Source organism: Physcomitrium patens, chromosome 5 (assembly GCF_059467195.1).
Source record: "Physcomitrium patens ecotype Gransden chromosome 5, ASM5946719v1, whole genome shotgun sequence".
NCBI lineage: Eukaryota > Viridiplantae > Streptophyta > Bryopsida > Funariales > Funariaceae > Physcomitrium > Physcomitrium patens.
In genome coordinates this window covers 14,813,594-14,831,153 of record NC_143414.1, presented here as the reverse complement: position 1 = coordinate 14,831,153, position 17,560 = coordinate 14,813,594, and the positions used below count along the sequence as shown (strand labels likewise).

At 30.8% G+C, this 17,560-nt stretch overlaps 1 protein-coding gene across 3 annotated transcripts; it reads left to right on the top strand.

Moving 5' to 3' along the window:
• The first annotated feature begins 6,182 nt into the window (after positions 1 to 6,182).
• LOC112283007 (uncharacterized) lies at positions 6,183 to 11,890 on the top strand. 3 transcript variants are annotated; one of them, XM_024521296.3, is made up of 19 exons: positions 6,183 to 6,309; positions 6,475 to 6,533; positions 6,667 to 7,330; positions 7,428 to 7,595; positions 7,725 to 7,808; positions 7,934 to 7,984; positions 8,088 to 8,144; positions 8,254 to 8,336; positions 8,456 to 8,579; positions 8,737 to 8,796; positions 8,943 to 9,119; positions 9,289 to 9,441; positions 9,639 to 9,786; positions 9,923 to 10,050; positions 10,263 to 10,310; positions 10,439 to 10,661; positions 10,828 to 10,931; positions 11,059 to 11,129; positions 11,236 to 11,890. In XM_024521296.3, exons 3-19 carry the CDS (start codon positions 6,752 to 6,754, stop codon positions 11,663 to 11,665), a joined length of 2,688 nt encoding a protein of 895 aa, XP_024377064.1. In that variant the 5' UTR covers positions 6,183 to 6,309; positions 6,475 to 6,533; positions 6,667 to 6,751; the 3' UTR covers positions 11,666 to 11,890. The 3 variants fall into 3 exon arrangements, with proteins under 3 accessions (XP_024377064.1, XP_073390533.1, XP_024377065.1); XM_024521297.3 differs by having other exon boundaries at positions 6,194 to 6,297; XM_073534432.2 differs by having other exon boundaries at positions 6,193 to 6,297; positions 6,475 to 7,330; positions 9,358 to 9,441.
• The last annotated feature ends 5,670 nt before the right edge of the window (positions 11,891 to 17,560 follow it).

Here is a 17,560-nt window from a genome sequence, read left to right as displayed (position 1 = left end):
TGAAAAAGGTTGAATCAACAGTCAATATTGATTTTATTGCTTAAAGATGAAAATACTCTTAATTTAAGAGAATTATTCTTGTTAATTAAAAGCTTTATCTCTTTCTTTTCATGCAAGATAAGAATGCTTGAAAATAACATCTAATAAACCTTATTGTTTTTCAAGTTAATAAGTGAACTTGATAAAAAAAACATGATCCAATAGGCTTGATGACAATTCAAAATACGTGTTATAAAATACTTAAGATTCTTATAATTTGCATATACAATAACTAGACTATAAGTGCCTTCTAGATAATGATATTTTCATATTTTGTAAAGTTTGTTTGAAAATATACTTGGCATATAGTTGTATAAGATAAAATAGAACATAGAATAAAAAAATCATAACAATTCTAATAAAATTCTAAAACAATTTCAATTAAATTATAGCAAATGAATCTTTGATTAAATTATAGAAAATGAATCTTTGATTAAATTATACAAAATAAATCTTTGATTAAATTCCAAAAGAGACTCAAAAAACTTACAAAAAAAACATTAAGAAATCATAAATTAATCTTAAAAAAATATTAAAAATAAAAATCTTAATTGAATCTTAATGAAATCTTAATACAATCTTAAAAAAATCCTAATAATATCTTAAATAAATTTTATCTAAATTTTTGATCAAATCCTAATGAAACCTTAATAAAATCTTAAACAAATTCTAATCAAATTCTTAGCTAAATTTTTATGAAATTCTTATTAAATCCTAATTAAATCTTATTAAAGTTTTAAATTAATCTTAATTTAATTTTAAATCATTTCTAATTAAGTCCTAAATAAATTTTAAATCTTAATCAAATCTTAGATTAAACTCTAATAAAATCTCAGATCAAATCTTAAATCTTATCCAAATCTTAATCAAGCCTTAAATCAAATTCTAAATAAAATCTAATCAAATCCTAAATCCTTATTAAATCCTAGACTAAATCTTGATGAAATCTTGAAAAAACCTTAAATAAATCTTAAATAAATTTTAAATCTTAAATCAAATCTAATCAAATTCTTAATAAATCCAATAATAGATTAAAACTTCAAAAACTAATGATCAAACCTTTGATATTGAATAACATCTTGCATACTTTTTAATAACTTAATCAAAAATAAATACAAGAAATATAAAATAAATTGCACATATCAATTGAGAGAAATATAAGATAATCCATTTAGATGTTGGACAACCTCCTTCTTTAATCTTAATGCTAAGCTCTCAACACCAATAACTCTTTTTTAAATTATTGAATTACTCTTAAAATTCACAAAATATTAGAAATCAAGTCTACTATCCATATAAGTAATTTATACTTCAATCTTATTTGCATATTGATAAAGAGCTTAGAAACTCTTATTGACCCTCAAGCTCTAATATTTGAGATCTAAATCCACTTTAACTTCAATAATCTTTAATTTAATTATTTTATTAAGTTCAAATTTATAGCACATATTTAGTTTAACTATACTTATAAATGCCCAAAATTTTACTTATAGAACTATTACAAAATTCACGAAATTGTCCAAAATATCAATCTTATATTATTGCACAAAAAACACAGTCACCTAAAACCATCTTGATTTTGTAAAGCTCTTACAGAGTTAATTCAAATTCAAATTCTTTAAAATTAACACTTAAAAAAAATTAATTCTATATGCATTCAAATTCTATTCTTGGATTTACAAAAATAATTCCAAAAAAATCATAGGTACTTGGTTTTGAGCCTTGAGGTCTAATTTCAACATTAGTTAGCAACTAGTCTTCTTTGGATATTAATTCGTATTTTTTTGAAATATTTTTTTATAAAATCAATTCTTAATTCCATCTTACATATATTTATATTCTTTATTTTTTTAATCTATATTATTTCTCCTTATTTATAGATATACATAATAAGTAGAACTTATTTTCATAAAAGGTAGTTCTAACACTATAAGAAATTACTACCTACATATTTTTTATCTTTATTTTTTTATTATATTTTTTAATTAGGCTCTTTTATAATAATTTTTTTTTACTTAATGGTTGTATTATTACACAATAACACCATTCTTAAAGTAAATCCATGATTACAAGAAATCTTTTATTATTAATCTTTGCTGTTTAAAATTTTTTAGAATGAAAAGCTACATTGTATAGTTTATAATTTATTCCTATTTCTAACAATACTACACCTATAATAAAGTTTGATGTATCTATTATTAAAAAAATTACACCTTAAAAAAGTCAATATAATATAAGATTTGTACAAAAATAAATATTATCTTTAAAGCTTTAAAAGATATTTTAGCTTCTTTGCTCTACTTAAATTTGTCTTTACAGATAAAATGAATAAGAGGGCTTGTAATTTTTTAAAAAGAATTGATGAAAGTTTAATAATAATTGAAAATTTTCAAAGAATATTGTACATCCTTGACTATTTTTTGAAGCTTCCAATCTATGATAGCTTTTACTTTCTTAGGATCCATTATAAGACCATCAATTGAAATGATGTATCTTAAAAGTCAACTTGAATAATAAGAAATATATAATTTTCAATCTTGGCATATGATTCTACATCTCTTAGTTTTTTTAATATACAAAAAATGTAAAATTTATATTTTTATGTATTCTTAGAATAGATTAAAATCACATATAGATAAAAGACAACAAGTGTAGTATATATAATAAAAGCTCTCTTCTTTTGCAATATGCATACAAATTCTTGTACATACCAATAAGGACTTGGATGTATTAGACTTATGGATTTTTATTTGACTAATAGAATCTTGGACTAATCTACAAGAAAAATTAAAGTTACAAGAAATGTAATCTATTTGAGGGTTACGCTTTTTTAGCTATAATAATATTAAAATAATTAGATTAAAAAGAGATCTAATCACATTAAATATTACTAAGCTATTATGATCTTTAGTTTCCACATCTAAAAGAACTATTTTTTAAGTAACATCTTTAAAAGACAATAAATGATCATCTATGACTTCTACATGCAAGAGTTTATTTTTCCTAAGTAAAGATATTTCTTATTTTTTAACAAAGGCTAAACCTATAGAACAAGCTAAAGCTCTTGAATCTAAGAAGATAAAGACTTTATAATTTTTTAGATCTAAAAAAATTTCTATTGTAAAACAAGATGGAAGATATCATAGAAGAAAAAGACATTTACTAGGTATTATATAAGATTCGAACCACATGGTCTTTATTGTAGTTGGAAAAAATTATTTTTCAATACATCTTTTTCTTTGGTAAGTATACTCCTCATTCTATGATTGTATTGCTTCTTTGAGAAATATTGAGTAGTGTGCTTAGGTTCTTCACAATATAAGCACAACCCTTCTTGTTAAATCTGAGTCTTTTTTAGCTCAGTGAGATGTTTGAAATGTATAATATCAATTTGCATAGGATTTGATCTTAATAAATAAGCTTATGTAAACTTAGAAGTTGTTGCCATGACTTGACTTGTACCTCTTCATCCAAACCTTTGTTCTTAGTATCTTTCAAAGAATTGATTGTTGCATGTAATAACTTCATCAATAAATTACTCTAATAAGTCTATTCTAGACATTGTCAACAATAAATCTTTAATATTGTCTTCTAATCCATATCAAAATTGATAAGGACTTTGACATTTTAATCCACATTGTAAGTAAGGTTTTGAAATTTTATAGCATATATAGTCATTGAACGTAATTATTGTTATAAAAATAGGAATTAAATCTCTACTATTCTTTTTCAATCATTTTTTCCAAATGTGGCCAAAAAGACTTCTAAAAATGAATTCAAATCATAAAGGAATCATGATTTTTTTTCCATCAAAGATAAAAATCAAAAAAGAATACTCTTGCAAAGAAGTGCACCTATGAATCCAACTTGAGTAAATTCATCAAGGTGTTGAGAAGGATGCAACTTTAAAAAGAACTTCACATATTATAGAAACCTTTAAAATTTTGATCTTGTTTTATTAAACTTCATTGGCATACTTATCCTTGCTTCCCTCATACTTATAGAAACAAGGCATCTTACATTCAATTAGGAACTTAATCCACTTGCTTTTCTTAATTGCACAACTTTTTGGTATAGAATTTGAACTTGTTGTTGATCTCTTCTATATGCTTAGAAATAGTACCTCCATGATTTTTATTAAAAATACATGAGATTTTAATCCTAAGAATGTTGATAAGTTCGTGAAGATCTATAATAGTTATAAATCTATTTTTACTTTTATCATGAATAGCATTCATAATTTTTTCTTCTACATACAGCTTAAATAAATCTACAAATCAAATTAAAAGAGGATAATCTAGAACCTTCAATACTAAATAAAAATTTCTACAAAGAGAGGTAGTCAACTCTTTTTATAAAAAATAATTAGTATTTAAAAAATAAAAAGTTAATTTAAAAATAAAAATTTTGTAACCTCCAAAATATAATAATAGAAGTAATGTAATTCACTCACTTCTAAAAAAATAAAAACAACAAATTAGCACTCTTGTTAAAGTGTTAAGGATATCAAATTTAAAAAACTAAAAGATCAATAAATTCTTGTATTACTCAAAAAGATTAGAAAATCACTCAAAGATGGCATAATATTAAACTAGAATGACTATTGCCAAAGACAAGAAGACTAGAAAGTCTTAAAACAAGACTAAGGACTAAAAAAGTATTGACAAGAGTGAAAAAGGCTTCATTCTTGCTTCATATATATTATCTAATTATGAGCTACATAGCGACATCTTATAAGATCTCCAATATATGTCCAATTTATTAGATACATATTTTAACTTACAAGGCAAGTTTTCTATATGCACGCCACATTGTTAGCTTGTATCACAAGCTATCTACACATGCATCACATAGCAAACTTGTTGGCGAAGATTTTAACCTACCAATCAATTATAAATATGCATAAAGTCAAATATGCAAGAATGAAGCTTCTAAGAAGTTATACCATAAGATAATATCAAATCTAATTACATTTACCTTCTACCTAGTACTTCTTATCAAAGTAAATATATATGTCTATAACAAGTAAATAAGAATAGAATTCCTTGCAGCAATAATAGAAAGTAGGATCATGGTAGGGTGAATATAGAAATTTAACTACCATCTATTATACTTAGCATTATCATAAGTCTATGCTAATTTTTAAACTCATTAATAATTTGCATAATCAAATAAAAATAAAATTTTCATATACTATTAGTTGCAAAATATTCTTAATTGTTTTATAGCATTTCTTCATAATATCTAAATTGGTTCTAAGTGGTAGCTCAAATAAATCTCCAACCATTATTAAATTATTATCACTACCTAAACAATAAAGAATTATATCAAGTCTATATTCTACAAAAATATTTGGTCTTAAGTACATATCTTACTTCTTTAAGGCATGCTCTAAAAAAAATACACAAATACTTAAATATAAACATACTCACATTCAACAACTTTCAAAAACCATCCATTAAATATGATCTCAAAAGATTACATTCCAAAAAACCTCCATCTTACAATCTTCTATATTAAAAAACAACCTTCATTATCATTTGTGCATTATATTGAAAAATTGCAAGTTCTTGCAATCCTACAATGCTTACAATGACATACTTCATAACCATAAAAATTGAAAGCGGAACAATCATGCATACTATTCTAGGATTCGCAGCTACTCATAAAAAATAAAAAATAAAGTCATGAAATGAAGTAGTTGAAATAGTGTAAAATAGGTTGGGTCCTTGTAAACGATATGGGCCATGGCAATTGGACTTACCTTTTGGGCTTTCTCACTCTAACCAGCCGAAAGTCACATTTACTTACATATTATTGAACTTCTAAATTAGCCTTTGCCCAATTTTAAGTGGAACTGTCCAGGGTTTGCTCAACCAAATGGCCATAGTGTGAAGTGGCCCTCATTCACTCCCTTGTGAAACAAAAGTAACAATAAAAAGGTAAACAATTGCATCTAATGCCACAGAGAGAATGGTGAGTGCGAAGAGTCTGTCTCTGGGAGGATAATCTCAGTGGATTGATATCTGCTTCGGAGGGTCCTGGTTTCCATGGTCCCAGTTGACACACATAACTATTGACTGACTCCCTTTATTTTAATCAACCCTTTTTTGTTTTGAACTTTTTTGTTTATTGTTTTTTTGGGTCTTGCTGGCTTTTACTGTGAAGCTTAGACTGATTGGTGGTGGCTTTGCGTGTTGAGAGCCATGCCGGTGAGCGTGGAGAGCTGATTCTTCAGCGGAATCCTTGAGCTTTGCGGTTGCGATTCTGGTTATCCTCCTTTTTCTGGCTGCTGTGGCGGTTGAGGAAGTTTTTGTAGCTGGTGTTGTTGGGAGAATGGTAGCCCGACCTTAGATGATGAGCTCGTCCAAGCTTTCGAATTTCGATTAGGTTGTTTTGTCCGGTTGCCAACTGCGAGTTGCAATTTTCTTGCAGGATTTTCACGTCAATGCAGCTGCGATTGATGAGTATTCTGATAGCGCCTGGCTTCTGCAGTGAGCTTGTTCCCCTGCTCTGTTGAATTTCACCTTTCGCCCAACTTCGCGCTGTAAGAGCACATTGAATTGTCTGCATTTTTTCAGTGACACTCGAGCTCAATTGGGTACTCTGAAATTTTGATATTCGCAGGAGGGTTGTGTAGTGGATTCAGGGTCCGTGGGGTTCTTCACCGAGAATGCAGTTGACGATGTAATCTGTCATTCTTTGGATTCTGATGGCTAAACCCCTGCTTCTCCCCGCCACTACTGCCCCGGTTCTCAAGAATCATAAGAAAGGTTTAGTCAATGAAACATCCCTATCCTGCAGTTATCCTACTGGGTCGAATTACCACTTTAGAAGCAGTCCTCACCAAAAATTAGCTTGGGATCAGCGAGTTGTGGTGGTAGCGGTCTCAAGGAGAGGCTGGAAGCTACTGAAAGCTGCGCAATCCCAGGAAAGATTAGGTCTCGGTAATGTGGCATTTGGAAGGGCGACCAATTCCCCTTCATGCTTCGGATGCCATGACCAAAGGGTTCGCAGTGTTCAAGCTACATTGCAAGAGAAGGATGGGGTTGCACTGGATGAAGAGAAATCAGCGGCTATGGAGACTTTGGAGCTTCTGGAGTGGCCCCGAGTGTGTCGTGCAGTGGCTTCGTTTGCTGCAACGACATTGGCCAAAGAGCAGCTTCAGGTGTTGGAGATTCCGGCAACGAGGGAAGCGAGTGAAGCTTTGCTCGAATTGACGAGTGCTGGCGTGGAGTTTATTTCTTTACTGGGCGGGCCCTTCGAGTTGGGCGTGTTGCGAACACAAGTGGTACAGGAATTCGGTTAACCCTATGCCATTTTCGCAAAGAAAATATCATGAGGAATATTTTTCCATGACCACTGTTCTATGCATTTTCTACGTGCAGGTGAAGGATTGCATCCTGCGCATACGCAAGGGTATGGTAGTATCTGGAGTTGAGGCCCTCGCCGTCGCAATGCTTCTGCAAACCAGCGGGAACGTGCGGCGCCAGGTCTCGAATACTGCACAGGAGTTCCAGGACAGGCAAAGTGTTCTGGAGCCAATCGTGGATATGGTTGGTCCCCTGAAATATTTTCGTGGACATGCTGCAACGTAGACTACGTCCTTTCAAACTTGTGGGATTGATGTGGACAATGAGCTTGCAGGTTTGATGAAACTAAATTTTTTTACTTACCTTTGGCAGCTCGGTCCTATGGCGACGCATCCTGAGCTTGAGAAGGGCATATGGAGGATAATAGACGAGGATGGCACAGTCAAGGATAGTGCTGTAAGCTTGTACTACCATAACCTGGAGTGAATTCTTTGTTCAAAGCTGGAAGCTGTTCTGTGTTATTGAGTTGTAGATCCTTGAGCAGTATATTTAACTGAAAACATTGAGTATTGTGTGTGCAGAGTCCGGAGCTCAGGAAAGCTCGTATACAAGAACGTTCAGTTGAGCAACGGGTATGTCTTTAGATTTGATTTTGAGTAATGAAACTCGCCTCTCTGTTTCTTCATCTGAGTTTGTTTTTTTGTGCTAACTTCTCTAGGCTTGTGACATCTTCAGCTTCGAGAGCTTTTCAACAAAATATCACGCGACAAGGGAGCCAACATCCAATCTGAGGTAACATATTGTTTTTTATCCGTTGATTCGCAAATACGTAAGAGGATTTAATTTGTTGATCATAATTGGTCTCTTAACACTTACTAAAAGAACTCACGTGCTCTTTCAGGAGGTCGTGCTAGTGGATGGAAGAATGTGCTTGGTGGTGGCTTCGGACAACCGCAGCAATGTTCCAGGGCTTCTTTTACGAAGGTACCGCGTGCTGTTGTTGCTACTTTTCCTTGCCATTCGTGGCTCTCAGGTTTCAGATGTGAGGTTTTCTGTAGTGCTTCCTGTCTCACCCTCATTATCGTATATTATTGAATGACCAGTGGCTCTGGAGCAACTTCGTACATAGAGCCAGCTGGTGCAGTGCCCTTGAACAACAAGCTCAGCGAAGCCCGAGCGGAGGTTGCCAAAGCAGAGTACAATGTTCTTTCGAGATTAACTGACCAGGTAACGGGTTTTGGGTCTTTAGAGCTGAACTATTCTTGACGGTGCAGCATGATTCTTTTCCCTCGTGAGTATAATCCACTTCTCGTAATTTGCAGAAAATGGAAGCTCCCGCTTTATTTGCACACTACTCATGAACGTTTTTGTTTGGGATGTGCAGCTGAGACCTTACCTAGACGACATTCAGTTTTGTCTCAATATTATAGTCCGCCTCGATGTGGTACGTGATCTTCAGATAGTTGATAATATTGGTCCATCTTATGACTTTATCTTCCTTTGATTACCTGAAGAGTTAACTGTTACGTCAGAATTGTGATACCTTGTAATTGGCCACTTATATTTAGTTTTTTTGTTTGTAATGGGAAGATAATGGCTCGTGCGAGGTATAGCACATGGTTAGGGGCCACCAAACCTACATTTATCGACACCGAATCTCAAAGCCTTGTTAGACTGCAATTGCGAAGAGCTAGGCATCCCCTGCTTGTACAACGACATCGCGAGGCTCTAAGAGATGCCAAAGCTGCACTTAAGTCTAAATCCAAGGTACTCGATATGTTTTTACCAGACACAAATGTTATATCTTCGTTACATGGAGCCCCTGATTTTTCTTGCTATGGTGCTCGTTTTTTCACATCTCAAGGCATTTGTTTGATCAATAGACCCGCAGGCAGTTGTATTCATGAGGTATATTGAACCATGATCCTTCTTGAAGTTGATATGCAGTAATAATCCAATACTTTTTATCAGACATCTAAGGATATTGCGTCCTTCGTTTACTCAGAACCTTGGAAGGCTGAAGTCAAGGGCAGGCACGATGATGGCTCTTCAAGAAACAAAGGCCGCAGTTGCAGAAGCAGAAGCTGAGGTGCTTTTTGCTGCACTTGCCTTGAATATCATCGTAATTCGTTGCTACACAGTCTCAAGTCTTTGGTTTTTAAGGTTTCGTTGGGAATATTTTTTGCCACGTCACTTTGACTCGTGTTTGTACCTGTGCACAGTAGCTTGTTCTCTAGACATATCTGTAGTAGATGAATGAAAGGGTGAACCTAAGGTGATTGTTAGGTGGCAGAACTGGAGGAGAATGCGCCTGTGCCGATCGATGTGCGGGTAGTTGGTGAAACAAAAGTGGTGGCGATTACCGGTCCCAACACTGGAGGAAAGACTGCTACTATTAAGACCGTAGGCTTAGCTGCTCTGATGGCTAAATCAGGTCCTTACCTTTTTTTCAGTTGCCTGTGTACCATGTATATTTCTTCGCATATCAGAATCAGCATTCTTGAGTTCGCCACGCTTCTTTGATCCGCTGCAGGATTTAGGCGTAACCAAATATAGTGTTACTTTTTCAGGACTTTTTGTGCTGGGGATAGAACCGGTTGTGTTGCCGTGGTTCGATGCCGTACTAGCAGACATAGGTGATGAACAGTCGTTAAGTCAATCCCTTTCAACATTCTCTGGTCACCTGCGCCGCATCAAGGTAAGAGTTTGTTCAGGTGAAGTTTGCTTTCTAAGTGTGGTGCTATAGAAGTAAATGACTCAGCAAGAATGTCGGTGCACATGTAGGCATTAGTAGTTGTTTGTCGACTATATGTTGCTTGAATTGTAGGAATTATCGTGTGTTTTCAACACACAGGATCCATTCGTTAAATTTGTGAATTGAGAAGGTATGTTCGTTTTCAAATCTTGCAGCGAATCAAAGAAGTGTCAACTGGCAGCTCGTTGGTGCTACTAGATGAGGTCAGTAACTCTTTCTTCTTTTCATATTAATTTTTTCTAATGGTGACGATTTGTAAATGAAATATTGGTGTTTTATTGTAAGACAAAGAACTCTACTACGGGTGCATGATTGTTTGTAGTTTCTTTAGGTAGGTGCAGGCACAGATCCAACGGAGGGGGCAGCCCTCGGAATGGCCTTACTTGAATCATTCGCTCAAAGTGGCAAGGGAGGTTCATATCTTACCATGGCCACGACTCATCATGGAGAGCTTAAGACTCTTAAGTACAGTGACTCAAGATTTGAGAATGCGTCTGTGGAATTTAGCGAGGAAAAGCTAAGACCCACGTATAAGCTGCTTTGGGGCATTCCTGGTGAGTCTCCTGACAAATCCGTCGTCTGCAGATAGTGATGTTATTGTTCTAGCCTGTCGCCTGGGGATAATATTGAGCTTGCATGCGTCTAGAATATCAAGTCGTTGCTGAATTGTTCTATTTTTTTCCACACACTCGTCTCTATTACTGAAGCTTGGTCATGCAGGGAGATCGAATGCGATCAACATTGCAGAGAGACTTGGTGTACCAAAAGATATTCTAGATGAAGCTAGGACTCTTTATGGTGTTGTCAGCGCTCAGCTTAGTGAGGTAAGATAACTATCAATATACGCTTTCAAGGAGTATCATTAATTTAAGCTTCTCTAGTGTTGTCTATTCTTACGCTGAGCGTATCAATTCAGAAGATTGATTTTCATGTCACTATTAAATACTTCAGGTTATTATGGAGCTCGAACTGGCAAAACGTGACTTTGACCAAGATATAGCAACAGCAGACTCTCAAATCACGTAAGTGTAGAAATCCAACAAAATTGTTCTATCAGAAGGCCTCAACAAGGGCACATGAATTATCAGTTAACATATTAGATGTTGAAAAGCTTCTTGAAATGTACAGGGATTCAAAAATGCTTCTGCAACAGCTGGTTGCTGTGTCGAAGAAGCTCCAAGAAAACCAACACATGCTTGACGTGCAGAGGGCTGATCGTGTAGCGGCAGCTGCAGGAGCTGCAAGGTCCCAGCTCCATGCGATTGCACGAGATGTGAAAAGTAGTACCAAAGTGCCTTTGAAGGTCCCTCCGTCGTTTCAAAACACGAATACCGAGGTGACGCAAGTGAAACAGAACATGAAAGTTGCAACCAACTCTCAAGCTCCTAAAGGTGCTGTCCCAAGCGTTGGCGACATGGTTTATGTGCCCAAGCTTGGTCGAAATGCCAAAGTTGTTGAAGTCAAAACTAGCAAAAAAGAAGTTACGGTCCAATCAGGAGCAATGCAAGTGAAGGTGAAGTTGAAAGAGATACAATGGCCTGGCCTTGTGCAAGCTTAATCAAAGCTTACTCAAGTTCATGACACTTGTACCAGGATAGCAACATGTTGAAAGATTATTCATTTATTTCAAGTGTATTAACACAGTAATGTTGAATGAAGAGCAGGGGCCCCTGTTGTCTTTGCTGTGTACAAAAAACCTTGGTAGAAGAATTTATTCGTAGTATAATGTTTACATAATATTGTATTGTGCACTCCAAAAGAATACCTTCTACCTTAATCCTTACTTTTCTTTGCTTTTGTTTTTTGTGTATCAAAACCCTTAAATGCTTGAAATATTATTTATTTATTTATTTATTTTTACATATTAAAATAATACAGGTTAGTAGTTTGTTCACATCTACACAAAATATAGATTTTTAAAGAATCTTTATAAGAATTAAATTTAATTGTAAAGAAAAAAATGTGATTTTCTAAAATTTGAAAAGTTCCTTTATATGAAATATGTAGTATTTTGATAAATAAGTTAAAAATAATCAATAAATATTAAAATTAATTTTTAAATTTTTGTTTGGGTTGAAAAATAAATAAAAATGGAAGAAGGGCATGAATTAATGAATCTAATTATACTGTAGAAAACACAATATACTCATGAATTATTAAGAAAGAAGGCATATTTATTAAAAATCATGTTTAAAAAGTTTAAAGATTTTGAAGTTATTATTAAAATAAATAATATCACTTTAAATATAACATATTTAAGTAAAAAGATAAATATCTTGAATTAATCAATAAAATATTTTTTAAAGCCATTTTTATGTAAACAAATGCATCAAACTTTACATTGGGTGCAATTTTATCATAAATGGATGCAAATGATAAACTCTATCCTATTGCTTTTCATTTAAGAAAATTTTGAGTACTAGAGACTAATTATAAAACCTACAATAAAGAACTTTTTGCAACTATGGATTCATTCTAAGAATGGCATTATTACCTACAAGGAGCTTTTTATTCCATCATGGTTTATATTGATCACAAGAATCTTTAATATTTTATATCAATACATGTATTAAATTGTTAGTAAGCTCATTGAAGCATGTCTTTGTCACAATTTGTATTTGATATTACATATCATTTTTGAAAACAAAAAAGCTTATTAGATATCTTATCTAGACATTCTTACCTTGCATGAAAAGAAAGAGATGTAGCATAAGAAAGAGATGTAGCATATGATTTATGAAAAAAAAAAATTCTTTTGAAACTAAAGTAATTACACCTTTAGGCCATAAAGTCAACAATTCTTGTTGATACTACTTTCTTTTTTTATAAATTTTGTTCAAATACATTGACAAACCGTCTTGTTCTTGATGCTAATAATAAACTTTACAATGATTCTAAAAATTTTGAATTAAAAAAAAAAAAAAAAAAAAAAAACTTCTTTATTATATAAGATGTTTATATATTTCCAAAGATAAAGGACAACTTCATGCATTATAAATACAACATAACTTTCTAGCACTATGCTACTTTGAATACATTAAAATATTAGAACTTATTTTAAGAAATTTTTGGTGGTTTCAAATGCAAAAAGAAATAAATGTTCAAACATGTGATACTTGTTTTAGAACAAAGACTCTATTTCATTTATCTTATAGACTTCTTCAACCCCTATCTATTTCAAAGCAACCATGGTCATCTATTTCAATGGATTTCATCACAGATCTTTGACTATCAAATTTTTATGACTATATCTTTATAATGATAGATTATTTTATCAAAATAGATAATTTTGTATTATATTTAAAAATAATTATTAATGAAAAAATAACTAAAGGCTTCTTAAATAATATTTATTAATATTATGGACTTCTAAGTGACAATGTATCTAATTGTGGGCCTCAATTCTTATCAAGCTTTTGAAAGATATTCTTTAATATATTATAGGTTGATATCAAGTTATGTTTAATTTTTCATCCTCAAATAATAAACAAACAAAATGTGTAAATTAAGTATTAGAATAATATTTGTAATATACCATCAACTACTACCAAGACTATTGAACAACTCTTTTGCCATTAGCACAGTTTTCATATGATAATATTATATATTCTTTTACTAAAAAAACTCTATATTTTACTAATTATGGTTATCATTTATAATTTAATATTTTTAGTTTTTAAAAGTTAAAAATCTAACATCATAGGATATGACAAGTAGAATGAAAGATCTTTATACAATAATAAAGATATAATTAAAACAAATTAAAGAATAAGAAAAAATTAATATAGATATTCTTCAATAAGAACAACCTTCATTTAAAGTTAGAGATAAGGTATGGTTTCTTTTTTATAATATTGATATTAATCAATCTTTGAAAAAATTAAATTATTAAAGACTTGGCTTATTTTTTTATCAAAAAAATAAATTATTTTAGTGGCATATTAATTACAATTATCACTATTAATAAAGATTCATCTTATATTCTATATGTCTCTCATTGAGCCTTAGATAACAATCAATATAGTGAGAAGAAAACAATCGCCTCAAGCTCTTGTTGAAATACTTAACAAACAAGAATTTGAAGTAAAAGAGGTCTTAGATTCAAGATGGCATTAAAATAAATTTGAGTATTTCATAGATTAGCCTGGATTTGATATTAGTAAACACACAGAGTATTCTCTTTATTTTTCATCAATAATATCCATTGAAACCAAAGATTAATCATTGATAATAAGATGATATAAATCAAAAAGAACCAAGTTCAAGAATCAACTTATTAAATTCTTTTGTACCATGCAAATTTATCTCAGAAGTTCTCAGTAATTATAATTAGAAACAATAGTAAGAAGATTAATTATATTAAAAATTAAAAATAAGTAGATTCATCTCAAGATTTTTTATTTATAAAATTACCAAATGAAGCACTTAAATTTTTTCAACTTAGAAAATGTTGCAATTGTTATAATTTATATAAAACAAAGATCATAATTTGCTACTAACATCAATTGATTGATTTTGGACTTCATCAACTTATAAAAAAAAGTCACACAATTCCTTGTCAAAGTTGTCACTTAGGAAATGGGATAATGTAATGAATAGCCATATTTATTAGTATATTTACTTAGATAACTAAAATCAAGTAAAAAAAATTAAAAATATGTCAAATTCTTGATATCTTCTTGAAAAGATTTTGAGAAGCTACATAGACTTTACATATGTTTATAAGTGATTAATAGGTTGAAAACTTGGCCAACACATTAGCCACGTATTGTACATTTAGCCACTTATATTACAAGTTGATAATATGGTATATATGTAAAAAATTTATCCTATAAATTAAATACATAACATATAGTCTATACAACATCATTTTACGGATATGTTGTCATAAACGTACATACTTATTCTAATAATTATCTATATGATTAAGTAGAAGTAGGTAAAAATAGATTAATTTAATAATATCTTTTAGAATAGCTTCGTAGAAACTTCATAGATACAATTTTGACTTTACACATATTTATAGTTGACTTTAGGTTAGAAACTTAGTTAATAAATTAGTCACATGTCACACATGTAGATAGCTTGTGGAACAAGCTAACTTTGTGGTACACACATAGAAAACTTACCTTGCAAGTTAAGACATGTGGCTTGTAAAGGTAATACATGTTGGAGGTCATATAGAATGTCACCACGTAGCTCCTAAGTGGATAGTATGTAGAGGCAAGAGTGAAGCTTTTTTTGCTCTTATCAACTCTTTTCTTATTATAGTCTAGATTTAAGAATCTTTAGTATTCTTATCTTTTGGCAATAGCCATTCCAATTTTTTTTTAATATATATGTTTTCTTATTTCTATTTTGTCATATTTCTTTAAAAAATGTCTCATTTAGTTATTTGCTTTCATCAAGTTTTTATCTTTGATAAATTGATAAGAATATATTTACAACATCAGAGCTTTGTCTTTTTTTGATCAAATATAGATTATTTTGTTCTCTTAATAAGACTTAAATATATTAAAATTTATAGATTACCTTCTTCTAAATTGATATTATCTTTAGTATTTTCTTTGTTCTCAAGTCCTTTTTTCTATTTGTCTTGAGCAATATTACATATCTTCTCTTCTCTAAGTATTATCATGACACAACTTCTTAAAATGAAGAATATAATGGCACAAATATAAGAGCAATTGAAGAAATTAATGCTTACAATGTATCAACTCAATTTACCATGACAAAAAGTAATAAGAATGGCAAAAAACAAAGATGTAGAAATGATTGGAATTGCTTTAATATCTCTATCAAATTATGTATCTTTTCTTATGATAGAATATCCTTCTAATATTAAAAAATTAAGAGTTCCACTGCCCAAGAAGTTTGATGGCACAAGATCCAAATTTTGAGGATTTATCAATCAAGTACAACTTATAATTGAACTTCAACTCCAAAGTTATCCAGCTCCAAGATTGGAAGTTAGATTCATTGATACACTTCTTTTAGACTCAACATTATCATGATTTTTATCTTTTCTTAAACAACAAGATTCAATATTAGATAAACTAGAGTCTTTTTTGGTAGAGATTTGTTCAATGTATAGAGAACATGATATAATTCATGTTGTAACTAAAAAAATATGTATTTTACAACAAGACAATCAATTAATAATAATATATGCTTCACAATTTTGACAAATTGCAACTGATATGAAGTGGATTGATATTGTATTGGTTAGCCAATTTTTCTATGGATTATAATATGAAGTAAAAAAATTGATGTTCAACTTATCTGATCTTTAAACATTGAGTCAAGAAATTGATTTTGCTATGAAATGTGACAATTGTTTTTTTGAATTTTGATCTAAAAGTTGCATAAGTGTGCCTCAATGTTAGTATAATTCAATGGCAACACTGATGTTTTTTTAATATATATATTACAAAGTAGAAGATATACAAATTGATATAGTATGTTTCAAATCTCTTAGTAAGCAAGAAAAGACTCATCGTCATTAAGAAGAATTATGCTTGTATTATAGAGAATCTAAATACACTACTCAACATTATCTAAAGAAGCAATGTAATTATAAAATGAAGAATATGGTTGTCAAAGAAGATAGTACATTAAAATACAAGTTTATTTAGCTACAATAGGAATTATGTGATTGAAATCTTATACAATACCTAATGAAGATTCTATTCTCTTTTTTAGAATCCTATCCTTGTTTTATAATAAATATTATTTTAAGGCCTAAATATCATAAAACCTTTGCCTTATTAGATTTGGAAGCTTCAACATTGTCGTAATATGTGAAGTCTTGCTTGAGAATGTTGTAGGCACCTGGATGTGGAAGGTAGAATGGAAATTGCAACAAAAAAATCCTAATTCTAATAGAACACTAACAATACTAAACAAGCTTTAATCAAATTCAAAGAAACCTCAAAGAAATTCCAAAGAAACAATAAGAAATCTTAAAGAAATATTAAAATGATTACAAACATATCTCAAATATATCTCAATTCAATCTTAATATAATCCTAGTTGAAATCTTACTTCATTCAAACTTTAGGCCAAAACCTAATTAAATCTTATATCCTAAATAAACTCAAATAAAATCCTAAATCCTAAATCCTAATCAAATCCTAAATCCTGAATCAAACCCTAATCAAATCCTAAATCCTAATCCTAAATCAAATCCTAAACTTAAATCAAATCCTAACCAAATCCTAATCCTAATCCTAAATCCTAAACCAAATCCTAACCAAACCCTAACTAAATCCTAATCCTAAATCAAACCCTAATCAAATCCTAAATCCTAATCCTAAATCAAATCTTAACCAAATCCTAGCCCTAATCCTAAATCCTAAACCAAATCTTAACCAAACCCTAATCAAATCCTAATCCTAAATCAAATCCTAATCAAATCCTAAATCCTAACCCTAAATCAAATCCTAATCAAATC

What these genes read in the sequence shown, in the direction of transcription:
- LOC112283007 (XM_024521296.3), top strand. Translation starts at nt 6,752, where the DNA reads ATGGCTAAACCCCTGCTTCTCCCCGCCACTACTGCCCCGGTTCTCAAG. An exon ending in GCACAGTCAAGGATAGTGCT is followed by an intron (nt 7,809 to 7,933) that starts GTAAGCTTGTAC and finishes TTGTGTGTGCAG; the next exon opens with AGTCCGGAGCTCAGGAAAGC. An exon ending in AACGTTCAGTTGAGCAACGG is followed by an intron (nt 7,985 to 8,087) that starts GTATGTCTTTAG and finishes TGACATCTTCAG; the next exon opens with CTTCGAGAGCTTTTCAACAA.